A 26,869-nucleotide genomic window follows, 5' to 3' on the forward strand; every position below is an offset into this window, starting at 1 on the left:
CACCATTACCACCATCACGATTACCACCACCATCGCCACCACCACCACTACCACCACCACTATCATCACCACCACTGCCAGAACCATCACTACCATCACCATTACCACCACCGGCACTGCCAGTATGACTATTACCATCACCGTCACCATTACCTCCATCACCACCATCACCACTACCACCATGACCATTATCACCACCACCACCAATGATGACACCATCACTACCATCACCATTACCACCACCAGCACTGCCACTATCACTATCTCCATCACCTCCATCACCACCACCACTATCACCACAACCATTATCCCACCACCACCACCATCATCATCACTGCCGCCACCATCACCATCACCATCACCACCACCCCCATTACCATCACCACCACCCCCATCACCACCACCCCCATCACCACCACCACCGCCATCATCATTAACGTTATGTCCACCCACCATCAATACCACCACCACTGCCAGCACTACCACCACCACCATAACTGCTGCCATCACCATTGTCTTTTCACTGTCATCAGTATGCTTACTTCCGACTGGGTGCCATCTGGCTTCCATTATACAAAGATTGTTATAGAGGGGCAGAAAGAATAATGGAAGGAGTCCCGTGTGACAACAGGAGGCTTGGGTTTGATTGCAGGCACTGCCACCTGCAGCAGTGTCTCCTTGGACAAGGCAATACAACTTTCTGAGCTTTTTTCATTATGGAAATAGCGCAAATGCTTACATAATGTGCATTAATAAAATAAGGAAGAAGCACTGGACTTCCTAGGGCATAAGTCTCCTCCCTGCGGGAGTGGAGCTGCCTAGCTAACCTCATGTCTGCAGATATCCTGGAGGACACAGCTGAAGCCACAACAGATCCAGAAAATCCAGGGCCTCGGCATTCATGCAGGTTTATCAGCTCAGCATGAATGGTCCAGGTGCCTATCCTGTTTCCTGAATTTACACAAGTAGCAGGAATGAAAACAGCTTGGAACAAGTATACACATTTAATTTGGTAGCTGTTACTATTAATGGTGATTTCAATGCTACAGGGATTTCAAAAGAAGTCTTCTCTACATTGATACTGACTTACAATCGTTTCTCCCACTCAAGCCTGTGCCTTGAATGTGCTAACAACTCCCTCTATCCTTCTTCCCGTTTTCCTCTCTGGTTTCAGCTCCTTCAGAGATCACCTTTGCCATCGATGTTGGGAATGGTCCTGTAGAGCTTGTGGTCCAGTCTCCTTCTCTTCTGAATGACAACCAATGGCATTATGTCCGGGCTGAGAGGAACCTCAAGGAGACCTCCCTTCAGGTGGACAACCTTCCAAGGAGCACCCGGGAGACGTCAGAGGAGGGCCATTTTCGACTGCAGCTGAACAGCCAGTTGTTTGTAGGTAGGGGACATCTTAAGGCTCCCTTTGTGCTAAACCCCTACAATATCACTGTGTGACCACGCCCAAGAAAAATTTCTCTTTCATTTTAGATCTGGGATACGATCGAAATGTCATAAATCATTTCTAATCGTGAACTTCATTCCATACATTCTTTCTTTTCTGGCTTCATTAGCTACATCAAGTTAAGATGATGCTAATCTTTAGCAAATACTGAGGTTGTCCAGATTCTGTACATTTTCTTTTGGTAATATTGTCTTCAGATGTCCAGGGACCCATCATTGTAATATAAATCTACTCTAAGGGACAGGACATGTCACCTCTTTATACCTTAGTGAGTGTAGACTCTAAGTCATGGGCCGCCCTTCCAAGTGCTACCCCACTCCTGATAATTATTGATATCCATGCAATGAGACAGTTGAGCTGTTTCAAAGGTGTTTTTGTTATCAGTAACATGGTTGGGAGAGGAATGATCCCTTTCCAAATCAGGGGCTTCTTCGATACTACCTGAACTCATAGCACTGGAGATCAACCTGCTACAGGTTGTTTATCTGAACTGGCAGCTGCCACTGGTGTGGGCCTGGAAACATCCAGGCCTCCTTCTTTAGTCATTCCTCACTTCTTTCATTCCGCTAATAGTCACTGAGTATCTACAACTGGTCAGGTATCTTGTTACTGGGAATGAAAGATGAATTGAGCACTACCACTGCTTTTCAAGGAGTTCATAATCCTCTGGTGTGTGTGTGCGTGTGTGTGTTTCACAGGGAAGACAGCATGGGGTTTTGGAAGTCTCTCTTCAGTGCTTGTGCCTTAACTACATTTAAGTTGACATTTTGTTTCCCTTGTCATAATTCTAACATTTTGCTAAACATACGGGAGTGTGTGTGTGTGTGTGTGTGTGTGTTTGTGTGTGTGTGTGTGTGTGTGTGAGAGAGAGAGAGAGAGAGAGACAAGAGAGAGAAACTAATATAAGGTCATCCTTATAGCTGTAGTTAAAAAAAATTAGCATAGGTTGAGGAGGGCTTGTAAAGCTTTAAAATACAAAATCAAGCTCTGAAAGTTAAGAAATATTGTCAATACTACCAAAAGCAAGAGTGTGTTTTTATATAAAACTTGGAGTTCAGATGTTTAGAACAGTGATGTAAATAAGTAACAGAATTTGTCAGTCTACCCAGATTTAACTTTGCTTCCTTTTTTGTTTATTTATTTTTTTTGCCAACTCCCACACTACATAGCTTTATTGCTGGTGATGAAATGCCATCAGCACTCAATGGAAGTTTCTTATTTGCTTCCTTTAAATTGAGGTTTGTGCAACTGTTAACTCTGAGGAAAGCAGTCACTAAAATAACACCAGCTAAAAGAAAATAAGTAATAGAAAGTGAGGATGTAATATTCTCTCTTCTAAACAGGAACCATATTTCTTTCTTCATCTGTCATGTTCCCCAGATCCAGCAGAAGCTAAGATATAAATGATTAAAACAGTTTTGTGATTTCAAGTCATTTGCTTAATTAATATACATGATATGATTCACTATTAATATACGTGATATGATTCACTATTAAATATTTTTACAATTTATATTTCTGTTTTAATTTTATTTAAACATCACATTTTGATGGGTGACTTCTGAGGAAGGTTGCTCGTCATCAAAAGCTAATATATTTTTTGGTGGAATCAAGTCAAGTGTTTCACAATTTTCATAAATTATATTCCATGCCAAAGTTTAATTTATCTTCAGGCAGTATTTATCAGTCTTTCTGGCGGAAAGGTATATATAAAGATGGAATAATTTTTTTTACCCTTTCATGCAAATTTTATGTAGCTATGAAATTATCATATGGACTGAATATGTGATAAAGTCTGTGCAAGTCAAAAGGGAAAGGTGACAGCTGTATATCATGGCAGATTTCTATCTGCAGACGTTTTGGTTAAATTGATCACAAATGCAATGAGCTGTAAGAGCATGTCGATGGGTCTGGAGGAGATATCTTGCTGGAGCTGGAGCCAAGGTCAGCTGTGGCAAGAGCATCTGCTTCTGCTATATTTCTCTCCAATAAATCCCATCTCAGATGTTACTCTGCTTTATTGAATTTGTCTTAATGTACTTGAAGAAGAAAAAAATGCTGTTGGAGGTCACTTTAATGGTCTTTCAGTTTGAATTTTCCTGTTTAGAGTTCAGTGATATACCCATTTAGAAATGTCAGGTAGCCAACAAAGCCGAAGTCTCAACATTTCCATCTTGCACAATTCAATTGTTCAACAAATATATAGATAAATAAATGAGGTCTGCTTAGTTATAGTCACCAAAATGAACAATTGCATTCTCTATTATTCAGAAATTGAGAGGTCCTGGATATTTATATTTGCTAGGCAGGAAAAGATATTTTCTTTACTGGAATAGATTGAGTGTAGCATTACTTAAATATTAATTTGGATATGTGTGTCTAGATATCTTTGGCCACTGAAGGATCTTTCAGTCAACATGGAGCATCCTTCAGCATTGTAATCACTGGCACAGCTGCCGTGTTCATGAGTGTTTCCTGAGTACCAGAAACAGGCTGCGTTTTTAGAATAGGATGTTCCTCTCAGCACTGCCCCGTCATTGGAATGTGACAGGTTGAAGTGCTGACACATGAGTCAATGCATACGGGATTTCCAGAATCAATATTTTAACTTCAGGCTGTTCTATCACCATGATGGTTAGGGACATTTGCAACCATGCCATTTCACCAGTCGCATTTCTTTAACAGAGCAGGAGACTCTTCATAACATGCGGCTTCTGAAATGTAAATGGCAAGCGTGTGGCATTCTCACCTTTGGAACGGTCCATAGTACCAACGCTTCTGCTTTGCTATTCCCCACTAATGTGTTCATCAATATGAGGATGAGGCAAGACAAATCCAAGATCCAGTGGAGAGATCTGAGTATGCATTCCTGGTCAGATGCCAAAAGCCATAGGCCCTGGGTAGAAAAATAACGAGCATGAGCGTACTATTGTCTTTATCTGCTGAATGAAAATGAAGAGACTGTAACTGATCTTCTAAGGCATGAAGATCTGCTATCTGCATGGATAAATTAGGAGCAACTGTCACACCTACCATCGTGCCCATGTGTATGTAACAACGAAGAAAATGTCTCATTCCCTCCAAACCTAACACAAGATCTTTCAAAATATGCTGCAATTAGAGTGGAAACTGTGTGAAGATGGGGGCCTGTGACTCTCATTTTATGACTTTATTTCCTTCTGCTTTTTATTTTTCCCATGGGCTTATTTTTTGTTTCTTGGCCCAACTGCTCTATTTGTGTCAAAATAAACTGAAGCGACTCCAAACTTACAATCCCCTAGGGAAAATACTACCCTGACTTGATAAATCATAACATTTGGAGAGATCCCCCAAAATTGCTGTTCTTGCTTCCAGGCTGGTAGGGAATTATTATTCCTATTTTCAGGTGAAGCGTGTCAAACTCAGTGGGGTCAAGGGTGAAGCCAGGCAGTCTTGGTGTGCACATGTTAATTTCTTGCTCTGGCACTTCCTAAACTCTTGATTTGTGGCATAATGCAACACATACAGAACTGGCCCCAGTCTTCTCTTGGAATAGGGGCTTATATTTTACCCTTGTGAGTGCCTCATGAAGATAGCCGTCCTGAAGCACGCCTGTAGTGCTTTCCATTAGGCATGATGTCATGTGTCTCACAGTATAGAAAGAGATCTATATGCTCTTCACATTGAGAAATAATTGGAAAAGTAACTGTTAGCATATTTTTACATAAAGCTATTGTGCATGGAGAATAATAATTATCATGATGTCAATGGTGAAACAAAAAGTGAAAAAACAATTGTCTTTTTAACATTATATAAATCTCTGATTACATCTACCTATTCCCCATAAAAGTATATTTTTTTCAAAGTCAAATAATATATTAAGTATACTTAAATTTTTTTAGGAAAAATTAAGATATGACTTTTGATGTCCCCTTAACAATTACATAAGGGAAATTGTTCTGGTTGGTTTAAGAAGATGGTAAGAGACCTCTGAGCGCTAGCAGGCAGGTCCTGGGACTGCCTCAGTAGCCGCATAAGAAACACTAGAAGAGCACCCAGTGGCCACTCAAAAATGCTTGTGTAGTGGATTAAAAAAAAGGTGAAGAACATCTAGGTTTGTCCCTAACACCAGTGCTCCACAAAATCAGGTTCTTGTAGCTTGAAAATGTTTGAAAAAAGATTGATTCTGTCTTTATATTCAGGAAAAGTGAACGATTAAATCACCCTTTCAGCAAAATTTTGTCTCTTCTTGAAGATGTTGAGAATTGAAAACATTTAACCCATCCCAACACCCATTTTAGTGTTTTCTACCCACTACTATATATTTTTTTGAAACAGGGTCTCTCTCTGTCGCCCAGGCTGGAGTGCAGTGGCGCTATCTCCAGATCTGAGCTCACTGAAATCCCTGCTTCCTGGGTTCCAGCAATTCTCTTTCCTCAGCCTCCCGGGTAGCTGGGGTTACAGGTTCACGCTGCCACATCTGGCTAATTTTTGTATTTTTAACAGAGACAGGGTTTCACCTTGTTGCCCAGGCTGGTCTCCAACTGCTGGGCTCGAGCAATCTGCCCACCTCGGCTGCCCAGATTGCTCCCTACTATTCAAGACACATTTTTGAAACACTTATCTACAACTTCTTCTGCTTTCATTGAACTCATTTTGTCATCTTGTGGTCTCTGTTGAATTGACAGTGGACAATTGAGACAGAATGGAGAGGAGTGTGTGCGCGCGCGCGTGTGTGTGTGTGTTTGTGTGTCAGGATTCATACTGTCTTTTATTTTATTTATTTTTTTTTTTACTTTAAGTTCTAGGGTACATGTGCACAACGTTCACGTTTGTTACATATGTACACCTGTGCCACGTTGGTGCGCTGCACCCATTAACTCATCATTTACATTAGGTATATCTCCTGCAGCATGGTATCGTCTTCTCATGCAGGCCAGAAAGGGAGGTCTCGAGCTTCAGACCTCACAAAAACTCAAAGTTAGAAGCAGTAAATTGATTCTCTTGGCACCTCCACTTGTCAACATTTATAACTCAGTAAAGAAAGAAATCGTTAGAAGAGCATCATTTATGTGAAACTGGCATTCTAATTGTAAAAAGAAACATAAGGCAGATCTTTCTGGACAATAAAACAGTTCTCCCTGGACATTCAAGGAACCAGTCTGAGGGGCGATTGCAGGAGAGAAATCAGGCTGCCCTGGAGCTAATGTGACTGCCACATGCCGAGTAGCCACAAGGGAAGCTCCCAGTTGGAAAAGAGCAAACCAGAGAGGTGGCTGAGGCTGCAACACTGCCTGGAGCTTAGTGAGCTGGTTTCCATTTCTCCGAGAGAGTCTGCAGAGACAAAGCAGATGGCTCAGAGGAGGAGCTGGGAAGGCCCTTGGGCAGAGCAGTGGATGGGAAGATATGTCAAAAACCTCCAGTAAGTCCTACTGGCAGGCTTATATTCTTCTCGTTTTGTTATCAAGTTTCTTCTGAACACTTGCACAAGTGGTGCCTCAGCCAAAGCTTCGTCTACCTCTTCCATGCACAATGTGTCTCCATCTCCTTTGAGGGTGGCCTCGCTTCAGTTTCAGCAGCGCTGGCATCATCAGCTTCATCAATGCCCAGACCGAGTTTGATCATCCTGTCAATCCTGTTAGCACGTGTCTGGGGATCTTCCACACTGAAGCCAGAAGACAGGAACCCAGTTTCATAAACCAAGAAGCAACTTAACGGAAGAAACTCTCCAAAAGGGGCTTGTTTTCCAAAGAAAAGTATAGTTCAGAGGAGGGAAATGATAAGCCTACCTAGGCATGTTGTAAAGCCATTCAAAAATAATTCAGAGAGAGGATTCTGAATGGAAATGTAGTGTCCAAGTCACATTCTTCTCAAAAAGATTGTGACAAATAGAGACAACTTAAAAAGGAGAAAACGAAGGAGTTTCTTCTGAACCTGGAAGAAACAGACATGGATTCAAAGCTGCTTCAGTAGGGAAGATGATTTTGTAGAAGAGGCGGTAAGAAGTGGCATGCTCCAATTCGGCATCCAGTGTTATCATCCAGGTCTCAAGGTAAAAAGGATCAGGTCTCAGGCTCATCTTCTGTGCGTAGAGGGGCTTAGGGACTTGTGGTAGACCTCGTAATCTGCTGTCCAGGTCTCCCTTCAAAGAAGGACTTGCCCTGCAGCTGGGAGTGCTGTTGGTGGACAGTCTTCATCTGTCTGCGCCTTCAGAAGCTGCCTCAGCTGCAGAGAAAGCCTTGACCAAGGTCATGTCCTTTCCAGGGGGATTCACATCCAGTGACTGAGCCAGAGTGCAAAGGCACAACCACTGGGCCCAAGAAGGAACATCTCTGGTTATTTGTTCTGGCCTCAGCACTCCCGGTGGGACAGTGCTGGGTTGATGTTGGGCCGCCACCATAGCTCACTTCTCTGCCCATTCATGCTTTCTTTTTCTTCTGTCCAACCATAAGTCTGGTTTCCAAGGTTTCCCCTAAAAGTATCCTGTACCCTTAACTCCATCACAGAACTTGCTTTCTGGTGACCCTAACCTGAGACAGAATTAGATACATTTTTCATGGAATTTACACACATGTATGCATGCTCACACACACACACACACACACACACGCTTCTTTTAAATCAAATTAATTTTCTTAAGTGAAATTTATTTTTCATTTCTCTTGAGAATTGGCTATAAAATAATGCCTCTTCCCCTCCTACCTTCTTTTTCCAAAACACTGTTTAATGCTAATAGGGTATTAAGACCAAGTTTGCATGGTTTTGGTTCATTACCCTTCGAAGGTCCTGGTACTCAAACCAAAATGGGCCTGCCCCCACCCCGATCTACCTGACAGACTCCTCTTCATTGATAATGCAGACTTCGATGAGTCAGATGAATTATCTCCTCTCAAGGGAGTCTATCCTGGTACACCCCCACATCTCTGTGAACACACACAATATGCCTCATTTTACTGACCTGAATTTACTGAATTATACCGACCTAGGAGTTTCTTTGTGGGAAGACATAGTGTCTAATTGATCTTCGTATCTCTGGGACCAGTAAAGGTTTTCTAATATATTTAGCGTTCAATCAAAATCTAATGAATTGGCCGGGCACGGTGGCTCACGCCTGTAATCCCAGCACTTTGGGAGGCCGAGACGGGCAGATCACGAGGTCAGGAGATTGAGACCATCCTGGCTAACACCGTGAAACCCCGTCTCTACTAAAAAATACAAAAAAAAAGCTAGCTGGGCGTGGTGGCGGGCACCTGTAGTCCCAGCTACTTGGGAGGCTGAGGCAGGAGAATGACATAAACCCGGGAGGCGGAACTTGCAGTGAGCTGAGATCCGGCCACTGCACTCCAGCCCGGGTGACAGAGCGAGACTCTGTCTCAAAAAAAAAAAAAAATCTAATGAATTAATGAAAGTGAATGAAAGCAGAGCTCCCAGTTCAGTCCATTCCACTAGTGGCTTTATGGTATTAGGCAAGCCACTTACTTTCTCTGAGCCTCAGTTATTCCATCTGCCCACTGGGCTTAAAATAATCAATACCTTGCAAATCAGTTTCAAACACTGAATGCAGCAATAGATGTCCCTATTCCACTTGGGATTTTCTTTTAAGGGTTCTTAAATAAGAATGGCAAGCAAAAGACTGTTTCAAATGGGAAATGATTTGTGCCCTCACCCCAGTGGAATAATGAGACACTCCTTTTGGAAACTGAGGGGTTTTGACATTTAAATGACACACTCAATTAGTGTAATGGCTCCACGGGAAAGGATCCCTCCCTATGCTGGATTTTACCTCTTCTCACAAATCAACAGAAATGTCCCCACACACTGTTGTAGTTGGAGTGGAGTGCCTCGAAAGCTGAAGGCCAGTCCTTATAAAGGGGAAAGTTTCTTGCCATTTTCTTAGCCATCAACTTGAAAGATAAAGGGATTTCAAAACCACATTTTCAGATTACTATATGGTTCACATACGCCTGCTTCGGAATGGTTATTGCTAAATTGCATTCTCACTGCTGTTACTTCCCCCCTGATCTGATCAATAAGGCAGTCTTTTTTGGGTTGTTTCTCCAAATCAGAGAATCGTGTCTGATCTGGCAGTGAGAGGATATGCCCAGACCAGAAATTGGACCTTTACTTGTGATTTGAGGATACCAGAAATACACTGAAAGCTGACCACACTCCTCACACATGTGCAACGCCTTCTGGGCAGTCAGGATTTTGCCTCAGCCATTGACCTTCTCTTGGTCTGGACTGAGAATAAAGCGCAGCAAAAAGCCAGACTATATGATTGTTTTAAATTGAAATGGTTTTCTTTAATCAGAATTTATTCTTCATTCTCCCAGGGATCAACCTCCTCCTTTCCTACTATTTTACCCAAAAGAGTCTTTAAAAGCCCATGGGTGCTTCGGTGGAGTTTGGAGCGTTTTGTGGGATGGGGAGTGAGGGGCAGTGGTCTGATTCTGCACTTCTGCTTGCTTTTCTTTGTCCTTTATCCTTTTTTTCCCCACTCACTTTCTTTTCCTTCCGTAATTAACTAAGCAAATATTTTCTGAGTGCATGCTCAATCAGCCCTGGGCTGGGCAGTGGGGTCATGGAGATAAATAAGATCCATTCGCTCTTTGGGAGGTACAGGCTCAGGGAAGAGGTGAGTTGGATTTTCTAGTGGTAAGTCCTTCATGCTGTGGTATGTGGTATGTATTCAAGGTGGTATGAGCAGGGAAAACTGGATGCAGCTCCCAACTCCATGCAGAGGCCAGGCCCCAGACTCTATTTCCCTTACGTTGTGTAACTATTTATTTCCTGCCTCTCTCTTTCTTATATTGGGAAAATAAGATTAATTTACAGTGAGTACAGTGTCTGAGGAAATTGGCCCTTGGAAGGCAGCCTGAGACTTTTGTGCCCACTCACTGTGTAGGAAGCAGGTCTCTTACCTTGCTAAGTCAGTCACTCACTTATTCAGGTATCTGGGAGGACACCTGGAGGCCAAATGCCTCAGGGCCTAAGACAGACCATCCTTCCGGACCCTGATGTCTATTTGGGGTACTCAACATGGACACTGCATTCCCCGCCGCCATCTACACTGCACTGGGGCCCTGCTTTGAGCTCGGGTTTGTCTTAAAATAGAGATGGTGCTTATATCAATGACAGAGTTGGGTGCACTTTTGCTTCTCATTCTCTGCCATTTTCCCACAAACTCTTATCCTCAAGGATCCTTCCTTTTCTACCTTTTATCTCCCATCCTTTCACAGATAAATTAATTCATCAAAAACATGGTAGGGGTCACTGTCAAGATGAGGTTGATGCCCTGAAGGGCAGATTCAGGCTACGAGATTCTCACCCACACACCCACTAATAAGAAATAGCCCTTGCCCAGAGGAGAGTGCTCCAAAAGCAGTAATGGAGGGCAGTGGAGCAGTCATATATATGTATATGTGTGCATATGTAGATGAGGTCCATTTCTTTTTTATAATATCTCCACTCTCTTAGAATTTCTGAAGCCTGCAGTTTTCCCCTTTCAGTCAAAGCATATTGTGTTATGCATTTCCTCTGGTTCCATCATTTTTTATCCTTTTGTTTATTCACCCTCATTTCTTCTCCTCTTTTATCTTCTGCAAAGCCACCTTGCTTCCTTCCATTTATTCCTAAAGGCCATGTAACCTCTGATGGTGGCTGCATGCTCAGCAGGAAAATATGGATGATAATGTGTCCTGCTTGCTTTGTGTTCACAAAAGACTAAAAGCCTCTAGATATTTCAGTATTTTATCCTTGTTATTATTGTTATTCTAACTTGTCCCCATCATTATGTATTGTGAAATTGACACCTTTTTCTGTACTAGAAGGTCATGTGGACCTTAAACAGTAGGAAAGATCTAGTTTGAACACAGTATAGGGGAGGCTTCAGACCAACCACAAGCCACAGGTAGAAATGGAAAGTGTAAATCAGATTTCCAATAAGTATTCCAGGGCTGGGAGAATTTTAGTTCAATTGCTCTCATTTTTTTTTTCATCTGTAGTTTGTAAAATAATCACTGGCATTTAACATATTGACCAAATAACTTTTTTCTTTAAAAAAAAAAAAAGCATCATTCTGAGAATGCAAACAATTAAAATTTAATTTATTGTTGGTGGGAGTATAAATTGAAACAGTTAAGAGAACTCTTTTGCATTATCTACTGAAGTCAAACATACGCATACCCTGTGACCAACAGTTCTACTCCTAGGTATACACTAACAGAAATATGAACCAAAATAAATACAGAAGATTACTCATGGCAGCACTATTCATAATACCAAAACCTGTACTATGCCCATTGACAGTAGAAAGAAAGATGATTTATGAAATGTTTCTCAAACCAGAACACTGTACAGCTTCCGTTATTAATATGGACAAATGGCATCAATGCAATGCTAGGCAAAAGAAGCCAGGGTCAAAATAGTACATGCAATATGATTCCATTTAAATCATATTCAACCTCTGATTTCAGAAACAGGTTAGCGGTATTCTCGGAAGGGAGTGGTTGGTGACTGGAAGGAAGCTTCTGGCGTGCTGGTAAAATTCTGTCTTTTGATCTGGTTGCTAGTTACGTTGGTGTGTTCAGTTTGTGAAAAATTATCAAGTCGTATATTCCTGTGCACTTTTGCATTTGTTCTTGAACACAAGAAAAAATAAAACACGGTGCTAAAAACAGCCTCAATCACTGACGTTGAGTTTTCTCATCATCATAAGTTTTAATGGTTTTATAAGTAGTTCCCCATATAGAATTACCATGACTTCTGTCTCATTCTCTTTTGTCAGACACTTCCCTCCCCCAGTCTGTAACAACTATTTCAAAAGATCAATTAAATATTAATATTTCTGCTTGTAATCTTCCTCCGAGCTCCATTTTCAGCTATTTTCTTTAAAAAGTGCAATAAAGCCAGTAATAACAATGCTGTAATGGCTCTTGACATGCATTGATGAATTATTATTCACAAGTCTTTCACAACATTTATTTATACCAAACAAATAAGGAAATTATTTTAATCTGTTAACCAAATTCAAGTTATCACTAAGTTCTTTTCCAGTTTCTTGAGGGGATTTGGCATTTGATTGGAGGTGTCACAATTTGTAGTGAGGATTAAATCAATGATGCATGTAGAAGGTTTTGATATTAAATAAATTCTTAGTTCTGATCACTATTATTATTATTTTACATTTTGGGCATCCAGTTAATACTGCCAGTATTATTAAATAGTGTGTGTTTAGTGAGGCCTGAGCAAGAAATCTCTCTATCTGGCAAAACTCAACTAGACACATGCTGTATCCTTAAGGAAATCACATTTTTAAATTAAAGTCTCCAGTAGGATTTCCTCCTGGTACCAAGATTCTGCCAATTGGAGAACCAGGGCTTAAAAAAGAAGAAAATTGATGGTTAGTGTACTTGTTTTTATTCATCACGTGTATGTTAAACCTTTGCCACTTTAGTCAAAAAGTCTGCCACTTTTTGAAATCTAGGTGGTAAATGCAGCTGAACTTCAGTAGAAAACAAACTGCTCCCTGTTCAAGGGCAGAAAAAAAATTAAGGCAGGAAGAAAGGGTGGGAGGGAAGAAGGGAGGATGGAAAGGTGGCACTGTACTAATTTTTGTGAAATAAGAGCCTGATCTGATGCAGTCTGTGTTTTTCCAGGGGCTTCTCTGAAAATGAGTTTTGCTGGAGCATGTGCAGGACAGAGCAGACACACCTGAGAGAAATAGAGGCTCCGCGTTTGTGCTCCAGGAGGGCACAAGGAATTGAGATGCTTCTCTGGAAGCAATGAGCATTTGTCCGACTGACACATTGAGGTTTTCAAAGACAGGCTTAGAATGATGGTAGTGAAGTTTTTAAGAGTTGATTCATAGTCAGTCCAAGGAAACATCATCATAATGAACCCACTTGATACCAAGGGCCAGCTGAAGAGTATCATACAAAATTGCTTCTAGCTAGGCCAGCCAACTAATGGTCTAAGTTGTCAAAAAGACTGATAGGGAAGCCGAGAGAATAAATGCATGCTGGTATATTATTTGGTGAAAGAAAACATGTAAGAGACAAGAGGAAGAAAGTGGAAGAATCACTTAGTTGTGGTATTGACCCAAATCGTCTAATATTCATCTTAGAATTTTAGGGCAAGGAGCTACCTGCAGGCTTTGAAGATCACCAGGTTCAGTGTGACTCCAGGTTTTGCCACATAAAATCTGTTTAATTCCCGACTCTGGCCAAAGCAATCGCTGATGTTAAGTTTTCTTAGGCAGTGTGAATGATATGAAGAATACCTTCTTTCCCATTGACAATTTAATGAGTTTAGTATAAAGTTTCTAGCCTACAACTAGTATGACTAGTGTCTTTTAATATTGTTTTTAGAACCAGAGGCATTGCTCTGGTCCTCAAAGAGCTCACAGATTAAGGCTGAGAAAAAAAAAGAAAAAGAAAAAGAAAAAACCCTTAAGCTTCTCTAGGTATAATGCTACATGTTTTTTGTTTTTCTAAAATCAGAGTGAACTGTATACAAGAAACAAACAAGTAAAAATAAAAGTATACTAGAACAACAGGGGAAAAATTAAATACTTGCAGTGGCCAGGAAGGCAACATGAATGAATGAAGTCTTCCTGGTGGAGTCTGTGGTCAAGTGGAGAGTGCATGTCCTATCGTAAAGGAGCTGACCCCAGTGCAGCTGAGAACTGCCATGCAAGAAAGCAGGGTCATTGTTAAGAGATGTTCTGATTTTTCAATGAGGAACTAACTAGAATTTTTTAAAGTATTTTTTGTGTTTTTTAAAAAATTGACAAATAATTAAAATAAGCAAATGCTTGGTGGGTAGAAAGACAAATGACTAATACGTTTATATGAGTTCAGGTGTGCGTGTCTGTGACTGCAGGGGTAGTGTAGGACAAGCAGTGGAGTGCAGGGGGATGGATAATATACCAGGAAATACGACATACGTGAAGAGGTCCAAAGTCTAGATAGGTCATGTGGCATGAGAACCACAAGTGGTTCGGAATGCTTGGTGCACTGATGTCAGTGCAGGAAGTGTGGGAGAAAGAGCTGGTGAGGTAAGGGGAGGCCAGATCTCCCTTGCTGTGTCAGTTGTGATCAGGAATTTCAGCTTGATCCCTAGGACAATGACTAGTTTCCGAAGGTTGTCAACCACATACAGCAGAATCACGTTTTCAAATTTGCATTAATTCTGGCCACAAAACGACGAATAGAAAGGAAGAGCAGGGGCTGAAGGTAGCATGTTTTTGCAGGAAGGAGAAAAGAAAAGAAAGAGAGAAAGGAAGGAAGAAGGAAAGAGAAAGAAGAGAGAGAGAGACAAGCAAAAGGATTCAGAAATAGAGATTTCTGGGAGAGGGAGAGAAAATCCGCAGGGCTGGGGTAGAGGAGGAAGATGGTGAGCCAGGGGGATGAGGGAAGATTACCGTTGCCTTTCTGTTTCTGTACAGTAAGTTTTACAGAAGATTCATGCCTCCAGTGACTCTCTACACAGAGTAGGTAAGAAGGGCCGCTTTAAAAAAATTATTCTCTTTATAAAGAAAAGGCACGGTGAAGCCCTGTCTCTACTAAAAATACAAAACATTAACCAGGCGTGGTGGCGGGCACCTGTTGTCCCAGCTACTCGGGAGGCTGAGGCAGGAGAATGGCATAAACCCAGGAGGCGGAGCTTGAAGTGAGCTGAGATCCGGCCACTGCACTCCAGCCTGGGCGACAGAGTGAGACTCCGTCTCAAAGAAAAAGAAAAGAAAAGAATAAGAAAAAAGAGAAAAGCAAACTTACTCCTAGTTTTCTCCTTTGTAAAGGCTAAAACAACCAGTTAAAAATGGAAATTTAGTTTACTGTGCAAATGAGTTCATAACTCACTGTGTCATTATGTTTCGTCAGCATCTGTAATTGAAATAATCCCCCCGTTTTGTGTCACTATCACCAGGCTCTATAAGTCTCAAACCCTAAGGAGTGCATTTTTGCCCAAGAAACTACCCACCCCAGTCATCTTCTTCTCCATTAATAAACTTGTTGACTATGTCACATGCAAGAAAATGTGCAATAGATCTTTCGTTCTTCACTTCTGCTAAAAGAAAAATGACACTAACAAGATACATGAAGAGTTATTCAAATCCACTATGGGGAGTAACTACAAAATGAGAAAAACAAAACCAAACAAAACATTTGACTACATAAATCCTCTCCTCTTTATTCTACACACTCTCTAGGAAAGAATGAACCTTCCTCTATGATCTGCTTGTGCTTATAATTGATTTATCTTGTGGTTAAAGAGATTTACTTACCAAAATTGAGACAGACAGGAGAATGCAATTTGGGTTTGGCCTCCTGGCCTGCTTGGGTATCACTTGTGGGAACTGAAAATATAATGATTGAACACATATTGTATTCTATGAATCATTACTTCAGAATGCAAGACAAGATTTATCCCTTAGGATAAATGTCTTTGGAGGTAACAAGTGAATGTCATACATACATTTATGAGTCTGCTGACCTGGTGGGATTTAGGAAAAACAACCCTTCTCTCCCCACTCTCCCCTGCCCCATGTCCCCCTCACGTCCTCCCCGTTTCTAATCATTTCCTTGCTTTCCTCAAAGCCCTTCACCCACCACTGGGCCAGTCTGACTAATGCCAGGAATTCTTTGAATTATCTATTCATTCCTTTAACTTACAGCTTTGTTTCTCACTTAACATCTCTATTCCCTGTCTAAGATTATGCATTTCAATTTCTCATCTGATCCACTTTGATAAGAACACATTTGTCTCTGGTCATTTGCCAGACAAAGATTTAATAAAGTTGTAGAATAATTTCTAGAATGAGGCTCAGATGAGAGATCCTAAGGGTACAGAAAATGAATGACAAGTTGGTCCTGACCTTGGTATTTTCCCTTCCACCTTCTCCTCCTCTCCATTAGTACATCTGGCAGACCTCAGAGACCTGTGTGTGGCTTTTACTCATCCATATGTGTAGACCTGAGTCTGAGGATTTGAAATAAAAGTTGTGTTCTTTAAGGCCAGGCTGTACCTCCGCCTCCCCTGGGTTCTCCCACGAGTTTCAGCACCAAATAAATACCTTCTAATGGGACTTAGCTTAGTTTCCTGGCTTGTCTCTCAACACACATTTTTTTGATATCAGAGGGGTAGGCTGGTGGAATACTGGATTTCTGATGGGAACAAAACACTCTGAAATATTAAATCTGCCTGATTCTTGAATAATTTTCAAGAAACATAAAATCTCTCTGAAACCTACAAGATATGTCCTCAGCAGAAAGTTACAAGCCTATTGTGTAGGCTTGCAAAAAGAAATCTGTCTTCTAAATTATAATGTGAGAAAAAGCTCAAGGATTAATCAGCACATATATATTAAGGACCTGATTCTAGCCATTGTAAAGGTGCAAGAGAAGGCATAAAGGAGCAGCAGTGATTGAACAGTATTGTACTCTATATAATTTCCTTTCTCTCTTTCTCTCCCTTCCTCCCTCCCTCCCTCTCTGTCTCTTTCTTTCTTTCTCTCTTTCTCTCTTTCTCTCTTTCTTTCTTTCTTTCTTTTCTTTCTTTTCTCTTTCTTTTTTGAGACGGAGTCTCGCCTTGTGGCCCAGGCTGGAGTGCAATGGTGTGATCTCGGCTCACTGCAGCCTCAGCCTCCCTGGTTCAAGCTATTGCTCTGCCTCAGCCTCCTGGGTTCAAGTTATTCTCCTGCCTCAGCCTCCCAAGTAGCTGGAATTACAGGCGCCTGCCACCATGCCTGGCTAATTTTTGTATTTTTAGTAGAAATGGGGTTTCACCATGTTGGCCAGGCTGGTCTTGAACTCCTGACCTCGGATGATCAGCCTGTCTTGGCCTCCCAAAATGCTGGGATTACAGTCATGTGCCACCATGCCTGGCCTATTCTATGATCTTAATGAAGCCTCACCATACACCCGCACAGTAGATTTATTTTTATTTTATAGATCAAGTAGCTGAGACTTAGGTAATTCCAATGTCAATATGGCTAATCAGCGAGTGACGTGAGTTTGACTCCATGTCTATCTGGCTCTGGTCTACCCATCTTCCGCTCCACTGCACTGCACTGCACAAGTATTAGGAAGCCTACTGAAGTTTTCTAAGTTGGTATACTTAACAGCTTCCATCTAACTTAGCCAGAAAGGACAGTCCCACTCTGTGCCTTCCACTTCAGATGAAACTGTGCTGTAGACTGTGTAAGAACTTTTTTTTTTTTTTTCACAAGAAACATGGCCATCTGAAGTTTTACTCTTAACCTGTAAAATACAGGAACTATAATCTTTCACTTTTTTTGTGTTATACGGCAAGAGCCTGAGGGAGGGGTTTCCCAGCCTAGAAGGATGTGTATTTTTTTCTTAACTTTTATTTTAGGTTCAGGGATAGATTTGCAGGTTTATTATATAGGTGAACTTGTGTAATGGGGATTTGTTGTATAGATTATTTTGTCACCCAGGCACTAAGCTTAGTACCCAATGGTTATATTTCTCCGATTTTCTCCCTCCTCCCACCTGACACCATCAAGTAGGATCCGGTGTCTGTTGCTCCCCTCTGCGTCCAAGTATTCTCATCATTTACCTCCCACTTGTAAATGAGACTATGCGGTGTTTGCTTTTCTGTTCCTGCCTTAGTTTGCTAAAGATAGTGGCCTCTAGCTCCACCCATGTTTCTAGGACATGCATTTTTTTTTTTTTTTTTTGATGCTCTTTGGAATTCCAACTCTCACTGGAAACTTTAATAAAAAATTAATTTAGCCCTGCATGACAACAGAGGACTACTTAACTCCTACCCATGCCAACATTAAACCTAAATGTATTGAGCCCTATAATACCTTACATTTGTTTCTTTTTATTTAACCTCTTAGGGGGAACGTCATCCAGACAGAAAGGCTTCCTAGGATGCATTCGCTCGTTGCACTTGAATGGACAGAAACTGGACCTGGAAGAGAGGGCAAAGGTCACATCTGGAGTCAGGCCAGGCTGCCCGGGTCACTGCAGCAGCTACGGCAGCATCTGCCACAACGGGGGCAAGTGTGTGGAGAAGCACAATGGCTACCTATGCGATTGCACCAATTCACCTTATGAAGGGCCCTTTTGCAAAAAAGGTACCTTAGTCGCTCCCTTTCTCCTGAGTGCAGTGCTATATCACCTACATGCTATGATCAGGCCATGTGATGCACTCTGAGACGGTCTTTATCATCTACTCTCCCTCTGTTTAGAGAGTCTGCATAGTTCCTCAAAGTAATTGCGTATACTTGTTGATATTGCGTGTATTCACTGGCAATGCAACTGAACTGGATGGATAATTACAGGAAAACACCCTGCCCATGGCCAAAAAGCCAACTGAGCAGGGAAAGAGGTGGACTCACATTTCTGTTGTTAGCTAGATTGTTAGTGAACACATTAATATTTCCACTTCCAATCTGCCTGCAAATGTAATCAAAGGATTGTAGAATCTAGCCCTGGGGGAGCCTTAGAGATACTTAAGCCATCTTAAATTATTTTTACAACAAAGAGAGTATCAGTAAATTAGTAAACACAGCACCATGTATTTGGTGAAATCTCTCTATTCTGCAGGTGACTTGAGCGAACGTCTGAGGCTCTTTAAAAGCCCTGTCTGAAGGCTCATATTCAGTTCATTGGTGGGCTGGGACTGAAACACACATGAAAATCAAAATTTCTGCTCCAAGGCTTTTTGTATACCCCTTCACAATCTCATGAATTCATTACATTGACACAAATTAATAATCATGGACATACAGCTTGCACAAGGAATGAGGATCATTGTGTAAATTCTCAAGATAAATTCAAGATACCTCAAGAAACTAGAAAATCTCAATATTCAGTATGAATATGTAGTATTTTTCAAACATAAGAAATATTTGGTGTACTCTCAATTTTTGCAATATTTAAAAGTTTATTTAATTGATGGAAAAACGTTTGTTTAGTAAACAATGTAAACTATTTCAAGAGCAGCATTTAAATTATTCAAATAAAATGGTTGAATCACTTTGAGACACCATTTACAAACAATCATAGCAATTATAAATAATTTTTCTCAATTCATTAAAGCACATCTTCAAAGCACCTTTACAAAACAATGGTCTATTTAGTCCAGCTTACTACTGTTGGAACATAGAAACAAAAGGGAAAAAAAGCACTCACTGTTTTCTTTGAAGGATACTATAGTTTAAGTCCTCCGTTCATTCATACAGGGGCCTTCTCCTCAATTCGTTTGAATTACTTACTTATTCTTGCCAAAGAGCATGTTATGCTTCTTGGAAGAAAATTAATGGTAAAAATTTTAGGGCTAACTGCATGGAAACTTAAAATAAAACAGGTTCCGTTCCAGGGGCTCATATTATGAGCTAAACAAGGGAAGTGCTGTTAGGTATTCACACTGGGGGAGGTGTCTGAACAACTTCCCCTGAGAAGTGTGACTGCTCCTCTTAAAGCCATCCCACACGCTACGAGCAGCACAAACAATAAATGCCATGAGACCCAGGCACTGAAACGCACAAGCGTTCTTCTCAGCATCTCTACCCAAGACTTTTGTTTGGAAGAATATGAACAGGAGACCTCTCTGCATTTCTCTGGGGACATTATTCAAAGATCTTTTGGATCATATTGTTCTAAATTTGCCTAATTTCTGTTTTGTGGTTGTTGTCTCCTTTCTCCAAAACCATTCCTATTAATTTTCTTCCGTCCTCCACCCTGGATCTTTTCCCTGCATGTGCTGCAACATCTCTGTGCTCCCTCCCACTTTTATTATGATCTGCAAGTTACACAGGCAAATGTGTGCCTAGCCTTTCCATGTGCATTGTAGTGTACTATTTCCAAACTGTTCGTTCTTTCTGATATTTCTAAGAAAATGATTCCCTCTATATTTAGTCCTCACAATGTATGTAAGATGGCCTTTTCAGTTACACCTTTGAGCCCTGCCAACTACCTCTGGGAAATGCGGCTGGAACTGAAACGGGGAGCCATAGGCTACAAGATGGTTCTGAACAGAGGGTGGTCTATTGGGTGATTGGTGCAGCCTTCCATGCTACTTACTATGGCACTGTATATTTCAAGGAGATGGTGTGTAAATACTGAATATATCTTGGATAGAATTAGGGACTTTTTTTTCATGATCAATTCCTAGGTCAGAACTATGTTTCATTGGCCATTTTTCCGTTTCTCATAATGGTACGAAGAAGGAATCATCATAAAAAATAAACTAGTAATTAACTGCAACATATATTCCTCATCCAAACAAATAGAGCAGGTATTAAAATCTAAATTTGACTTATTAGGGGTTCATAAAGGTGTACTAACTTGCTAAATGTCAGGAGGTCCATCTAGCTTGCCTTCGGTTCATTTTTTCTCTTTGTGACCCTAATTTCGTTCTATATGTGAACATGGTAATAGGATTCCATTGCTTCAAATATGCAGCTTTTGTTTTGTGTATTTTTTCTCTCTCTTTCCATTATTGAGATGTAATTTATATATCATAAAACCCACCCTTTTCAGGTGTATAATTCAGTGATGTTTAGGATAGTCACACAGTTGTATAACCATCAAACTCATCAGTTTCAGAATATTTTCATCATCTCAAAAAGAAATTCCATATCATTAGCAGTCACTCCCCAGTTACCGCTTCCCGCATCCCTGGAAACTACTAATCTACTTTCTTTTCCTGTAGATTTGCCCATCCTGAGCCTTTCATATAAATAGAACCATATAGTATGTGATCTTTTTGTGTCTGATTTCTTTTACTTCACATACTATTCTCCCAGTTCATCCATGTTATAACATTCATAATTACTTTATTCATTTTTAATTGCCAAAGAGTGTTCCATAGTGTGTAAGTACCACAGTTTGTTTATCCGTTCATCTATTGATCAGTTAATGAATGTTGGGATGGTTTCATTTATTTGGCTATTATACATAACACTGCTATAAATAGGTATACATTTTTGTGCAGACACATATTGTCTATCCTCTTGGATATATACCTAGAAGTGAGATTGTTGTGTCATACGGTAACTATAGGTTTAATCTTTTTGAGGAACTGCCAAACTTTTTCAGAGCAGCTGCTCCATTTTGCATTCTCACTGGCAGTGAATGAGGGCTCCAATTTCTTCACCTTCTTGCCAACACTTTTTACTGTCTAACTTTTTGATAATAGACATCCTAATGAATATGAAATGCTATTGCATTGCTGTTTTGACTTGCATTCCCTAATGACTAATGATATTGGATATCTTTTCCTGCGCTTATTGTCCATTTGTATACATACATTTTTTGGAGAAATGTCTAACATCTTTTATATATTTTAACTTTTTTCTTCTTTTTACTAGTCAGTTGTAACTTTCAAGTTAAGTGTCTTTATCCTTTATGGCCAGTGGGTTTAAATGTTCAGCTAACTCAATTCATCTGATCAAAAGCTTACACTCTTAAATTATAAAGAGTGTATGTTGTTGTATGTTTGGAATATAATTCCCTTATGAGATGTATAATTTGCAAATGTTTTCTCCAGTTCTATGGGTTGTATTTTGTCTTCTTCATAGTATCTTTTGAAACACTAAAGTTTTAAATTCTGATCAAATTCATTTTCCCTAGTCTCCTATCTTTTTTGCTTATATATTTAGGAACATAGCCAAGGAACCCTTACTTAATCCAAGATCATGAAGATTTATACCTCTGGTTTCTCCTAAGAGTTTTATCGTTTTGCCTCTCACAGTTAGGTCTTTGATGCATTATGAGTGAATTTTCGTATTTGTTGTGAGGTAGAGGGTCCAGCTTTAGTTTTTTGCATTTGGATATATCCTTGTCTCAGCACCGTTTGTTGATGTGTGTTTGTCGTTAGCTCTCTTAACCCCCCTACACACACACCATTAATAAAGAACCTGGATATGACTGGCATAGTGTTTTAATTTAAATGTTTTTCTTCCTAATTAAAACGTAAGATAATTATTTATAAAATGTGTTTGAAAATTTATTTAGAAATCTAGAAAAGTTAAAACCCAATCTAATACTCAGAAATAATCATTAATAGGGAACTTGTACTTCCTTCTAGTTTTTTTCCCGTTGCACTTAATATAACTAAGATAATTTTGTCCATTACATTTTATATTCTGGATTTTCTGTATTTCCTTTCAAAAGCATTTCTATGTAAGTCATCAGTATATGTAAGCATTCGTCTTAATGACTGCAATATGTTCCATCTGGTGCTACTGCCTTTTCTTGTCCACCCTTTTACAAGAGCATTACCGCTCACAGAGAAATCGTGGAGCTCTGGCACCACCCCTGCCCAAGTTCAGGTTCTGGTTTGTCTACAGTCCACGTTGTGTGACACTGGTTGTGTACCTTAATGTCAAGATTCCTTGGTTTCCTCATCTATGAGATGTGGCAAGTGCAGAACTCTTTCACAGGGAGTCGGGTTTAACATTCAATGAGCACTCCACAAAGCACATGCCCACGGCATGTAAAGTCTCACTAAATGCTGGCTCTTCTTATTGATTGAAATTTTTCATTATGTAAAATTTTGTGTGTAAATAATGCTATGATAAACACATATATTGATTATTTTCTTAATAACAGAATTTCAGTGAAAAAATAAAAGTATGTACATTTGGGTACTCTTTACATATTGCCAAAAATCTGTCCAGAAATCATTTAATACTTATATTCCTTTCAACTTATACCATTTATTAACTTTTTATTATGGAAAAATGGCAAACATATGCTGTAGGACAGGGAAGAATTTAAGAACTGCCATTCACTGGTTATCTAACTTCAACAGTTACAAACACATGATCATTTTTATTTCATCGACACACTCACCTCCTATCCTCCCCCTTTATTATTTTGAAAAAAATCCCAGATATAATACTATTTCATCTATAAATATTACATCATGTATTGCTAAAAGATAAGCACTCGTGATAAACACATAACTACAGGATCATTATCATAAGAAAATTATAATAATTTTTGAAATAATTCCTCAGTGTTGAAATTTCCAATTGTTTTATTTTTATTCAGTTTGTTTGATTTTATCTAAATTAATTACAGCTTGGATGATTTCTGGGTAATTTCTAGACTATTCATTAGCCAGGACTGGTCTTTCTGTTTGTTCTAATTCCAAATCTCATTATACTACTATTATTACAACCGGCTACTGTTCATTGAGTTCCTACTATGTGCTGTGCTTTTACATACTTTCTTCCAATCCTTTCACCCACCCCAAAACTGAATTCCTCTTGATTTATATTTGAGTAATCTGTAGTTGGGTGGGATTCTGTGATTGCAGGACGTGGATAGATTCAGGTTCTACCTCCAAATCTACAGGCCCCATGGAAGCTCAGAGACGCACCCTCCAGTACCGTCCCATTTCCAGCTCCTCCTAGTTCATGTCACCCATCAATGCCCTGTCGATATGGAGATCCCCTTGCAGGTCTCAGGAGGCTCTTCTCTCAGAGACATCCAGCTCTGGAAAACATTGTCTCTGTCACTAACACATCAAGCCCAAGGTTAATTTCCATTGGTCCACTGGTATTTTTGTTTTGTTTCGTTTTGGTTTGGTTTGTTGTTTTGTTTGACAGAGTCTCACTCTGTCACCCAGGCTGGAGTGCAGTGGAGCAATCTCAGCTCACTGCAATCTCCGCCTCTTGGGTTCAAGCAATTCTCCTGTCTTGGCCTCTCTAGTAGCTGGGATTACAAGAGCCTGCCACCACACCCAGCTAATTTTTGTATTTTTAGTAGAGACGGGGTTTTGCCGTGTTGGTCATGCTGACCTCGAACTCCTGACCTCAGGTGATCCAACCACGGCCTCCCAATGTGCTGGGATTACAGGCATGAGCCACCACACCCTCCCCAGATGTTAGTTTTTTTTAAATGTGTGTCTTACCATCTCAGAACCTAGTTAGCATAGGTTCTTCCACCAAGTGGGTGCTCAAGGGGTGTTGTTGATAGTGGTTATGTGGCCTTGGAGAAGCATTGTGGTCATTTGAAATCACTTTCAAGTTAAGTGTCTTTATCCTTTATGGCCAGTGGGTTTAAATGTTCAGCTAACTCAATTCATCTGATCAAAAGCTTACACTCTTAAATTATAAAGTATAAGAAACTGAAAGAATAATAGAGTCCAGGTGTATTGCTGAATTTAGCTTTATGATAAAACAGACAATATTTAAATATTAAAAATAATTAGAACTGGGGCTGGAGGAAGAGTGACAACAGAAATTTGGTCTGACATCCCTAATTACAAAATGCTTTTCATTTTTAATTTATTGTCTTAAATATAAAGAAAAAAGTAATATCCTGTATATGCCTATATCTATATTTATGTTATTCCTAACGGAATGCTCTGAATTTTACTTCTGTTTAAGCAGACACACAAATATCAAATAAGAGTCATTTATTTTGTTAACTAAGAGGCCGTAGCTCAAAATGCAGACCAAATATCCCTGAGAAAATTTACTCAAGAAAAATTCTTGAATCAAGCTGATGATAACCAGAATTCTCACTGTCACAGATGTCTGCTGCGTATTTTTATAATCAGGAATAGCAAGGTTGTAACCTGTATGATAAATGCAAAATGCTTTCACTGAACCTTTAGTATAAATGAACTAGTATTCCCAATCTGCTAGGCAATATGCATAAATATGCAACTTTAATTTTTTGGCACTGTAACAGACTGTTATAGAATTTTCACAAGGTGGAACACATTTGCAATAGAATTAGGAAGCAAAAGCCAGGTATCATTATATTCTAGGTGCCACCAACTCAATCAGAGACTTTCATGGGGAATTCAGAACATTCCATATGGCATTTAGGACAAAAGAAAATTAATCGTGCCAATATGGGTTGATGTTTACTGTGCAGTTTTTATGGCAGAGGTTTACTGCCTGATCTAAGATGTGCTGCCCTGTGAAAGAGCCTTCCCCACATACTCTGTTACTGTATAGAGATAAAATGTAAAGTGAGCTCAAGAGCAGCCTTGATCTAAGGAGAGCATCTCAGCATTTGGATAGATGAGCAGTTAATAAATGAATATATCGTATAAAGTCTATTGGGGTGACTTCAGGTGAAATTCTCTTCTAACACTCCGTACATTCAAACAGTACTGGGCAACTCTCTTAAGTGCTTTACATACATCAGCTCACATGCATACATCAGAGAAATACTGATGAGGTAGGTGTTAGGATTCCCATTCGCCAGATAAGAAAACATTCTCCATAGAGTTCATTATCTTGCCTGGGACCACATGGTCGGCATGAAATCAAGTGAGACTCCAGATCCAGTGCTGACTCGCTCAGTGCTAGTTCCACTACACTAACATGGTAACAGTTGGCGTGCTAGAGCATCCTTCAAAGAGGTTGGGTGACTTACAGATCCCGCTAAATGAATTTTATCAGTTTCTAGATCCGATATTTCTTCCTGGTGGTGGCAGATCTCCATTCAGTGTGTTATGCTAGAGGGACTGTTTCCCATAGGAAAGCCTATTTACCCAAGTCTTGGCTATATTTTGGAAATGAGTACCAATGCCTACACATCTAAAAAAGTGAGTTTAAGAGTTGGATACCTATGCCTTTTCTACTTTGTCCATAAATTTATTCTTTGCTGTTTTCATTGTTCTTCATGCTTTACCCAACATCGTAGAGAATTACTGCTGCTCAGCCCAATGTCTTGCTCTGTATTTAGAGACCATCCACAATGTCCCTGAGATACCAGAAGAAGAACACAAACCAAAACTGTCAAGTTCTCAGTTTTGGGAGTAAGATGGTGCCAGTAGATTTCTCCATGCACTATCCTGGAGGCAGGGACATGTTATCTTTGCTTCTCAGGAAATTAGCCTGGCACACGGTCATTATTTTGCAGATGTATGTAGAGCTGGAATTAAACCACAGGAGGCAAACCTGAGCTTTCTTTTCTGGTTATGCAACCGTGTTCAAGGTTTGTTACCTATGAGAGCGTTAAGTTTTTCATTTGTAAATAAGGACAGTGACTTCTGCCGCTTCAAAATTATTGTGGGGAACATGTTGTCTGATGCACGTAATACTCCTCACACAGTACCCAGTGCATAGGAAACAAGAGAAAGCAGTTATGGCTAGCATGAGCAATGGACCTAAATATTTCAATGTGTGCTTTCCCCTCTTATATTTTGCAGAGGTTTCTGCTGTTTTTGAGGCTGGCACGTCGGTTACTTACATGTTTCAAGAACCCTATCCTGTGACCAAGAATATAAGCCTCTCCTCCTCAGCTATTTACACAGATTCAGCTCCATCCAAGGAAAACATCGCATTTAGCTTTGTGACAGCCCAGACACCCAGTCTTTTGCTCTTTATCAATTCTTCTTCTCAGGACTTCCTGGCTGTTCTGCTCTGCAAGAATGGTGAGTGTGATGGCATGATGCTCAGCAGAGTCTCAGCCTAGGCTGGAGGGA

At 40.2% G+C, this 26,869-nt stretch overlaps 1 protein-coding gene across 2 annotated transcripts in view; it reads left to right on the forward strand.

Annotated features, from left to right (window-relative positions):
- Nucleotides 1-26,869, forward strand: part of CNTNAP5 (contactin associated protein family member 5) — an 872,320-nt gene that overhangs the window by 718,581 nt on the left and 126,870 nt on the right. For both annotated transcript variants that reach the window (XM_031936548.1, XM_023225607.3), the window contains exons 17-19: nucleotides 1,175-1,393; nucleotides 18,303-18,542; nucleotides 26,594-26,818. In XM_031936548.1, the coding sequence (XP_031792408.1) occupies nucleotides 1,175-1,393; nucleotides 18,303-18,542; nucleotides 26,594-26,818 (684 nt within the window). The remainder of the gene's footprint in view (nucleotides 1-1,174; nucleotides 1,394-18,302; nucleotides 18,543-26,593; nucleotides 26,819-26,869) is intronic.

The sequence above is a fragment of the Piliocolobus tephrosceles genome, chromosome 11, assembly GCF_002776525.5.
Source record: "Piliocolobus tephrosceles isolate RC106 chromosome 11, ASM277652v3, whole genome shotgun sequence".
In the NCBI taxonomy this organism is placed as follows: Eukaryota; Metazoa; Chordata; class Mammalia; order Primates; family Cercopithecidae; genus Piliocolobus; species Piliocolobus tephrosceles.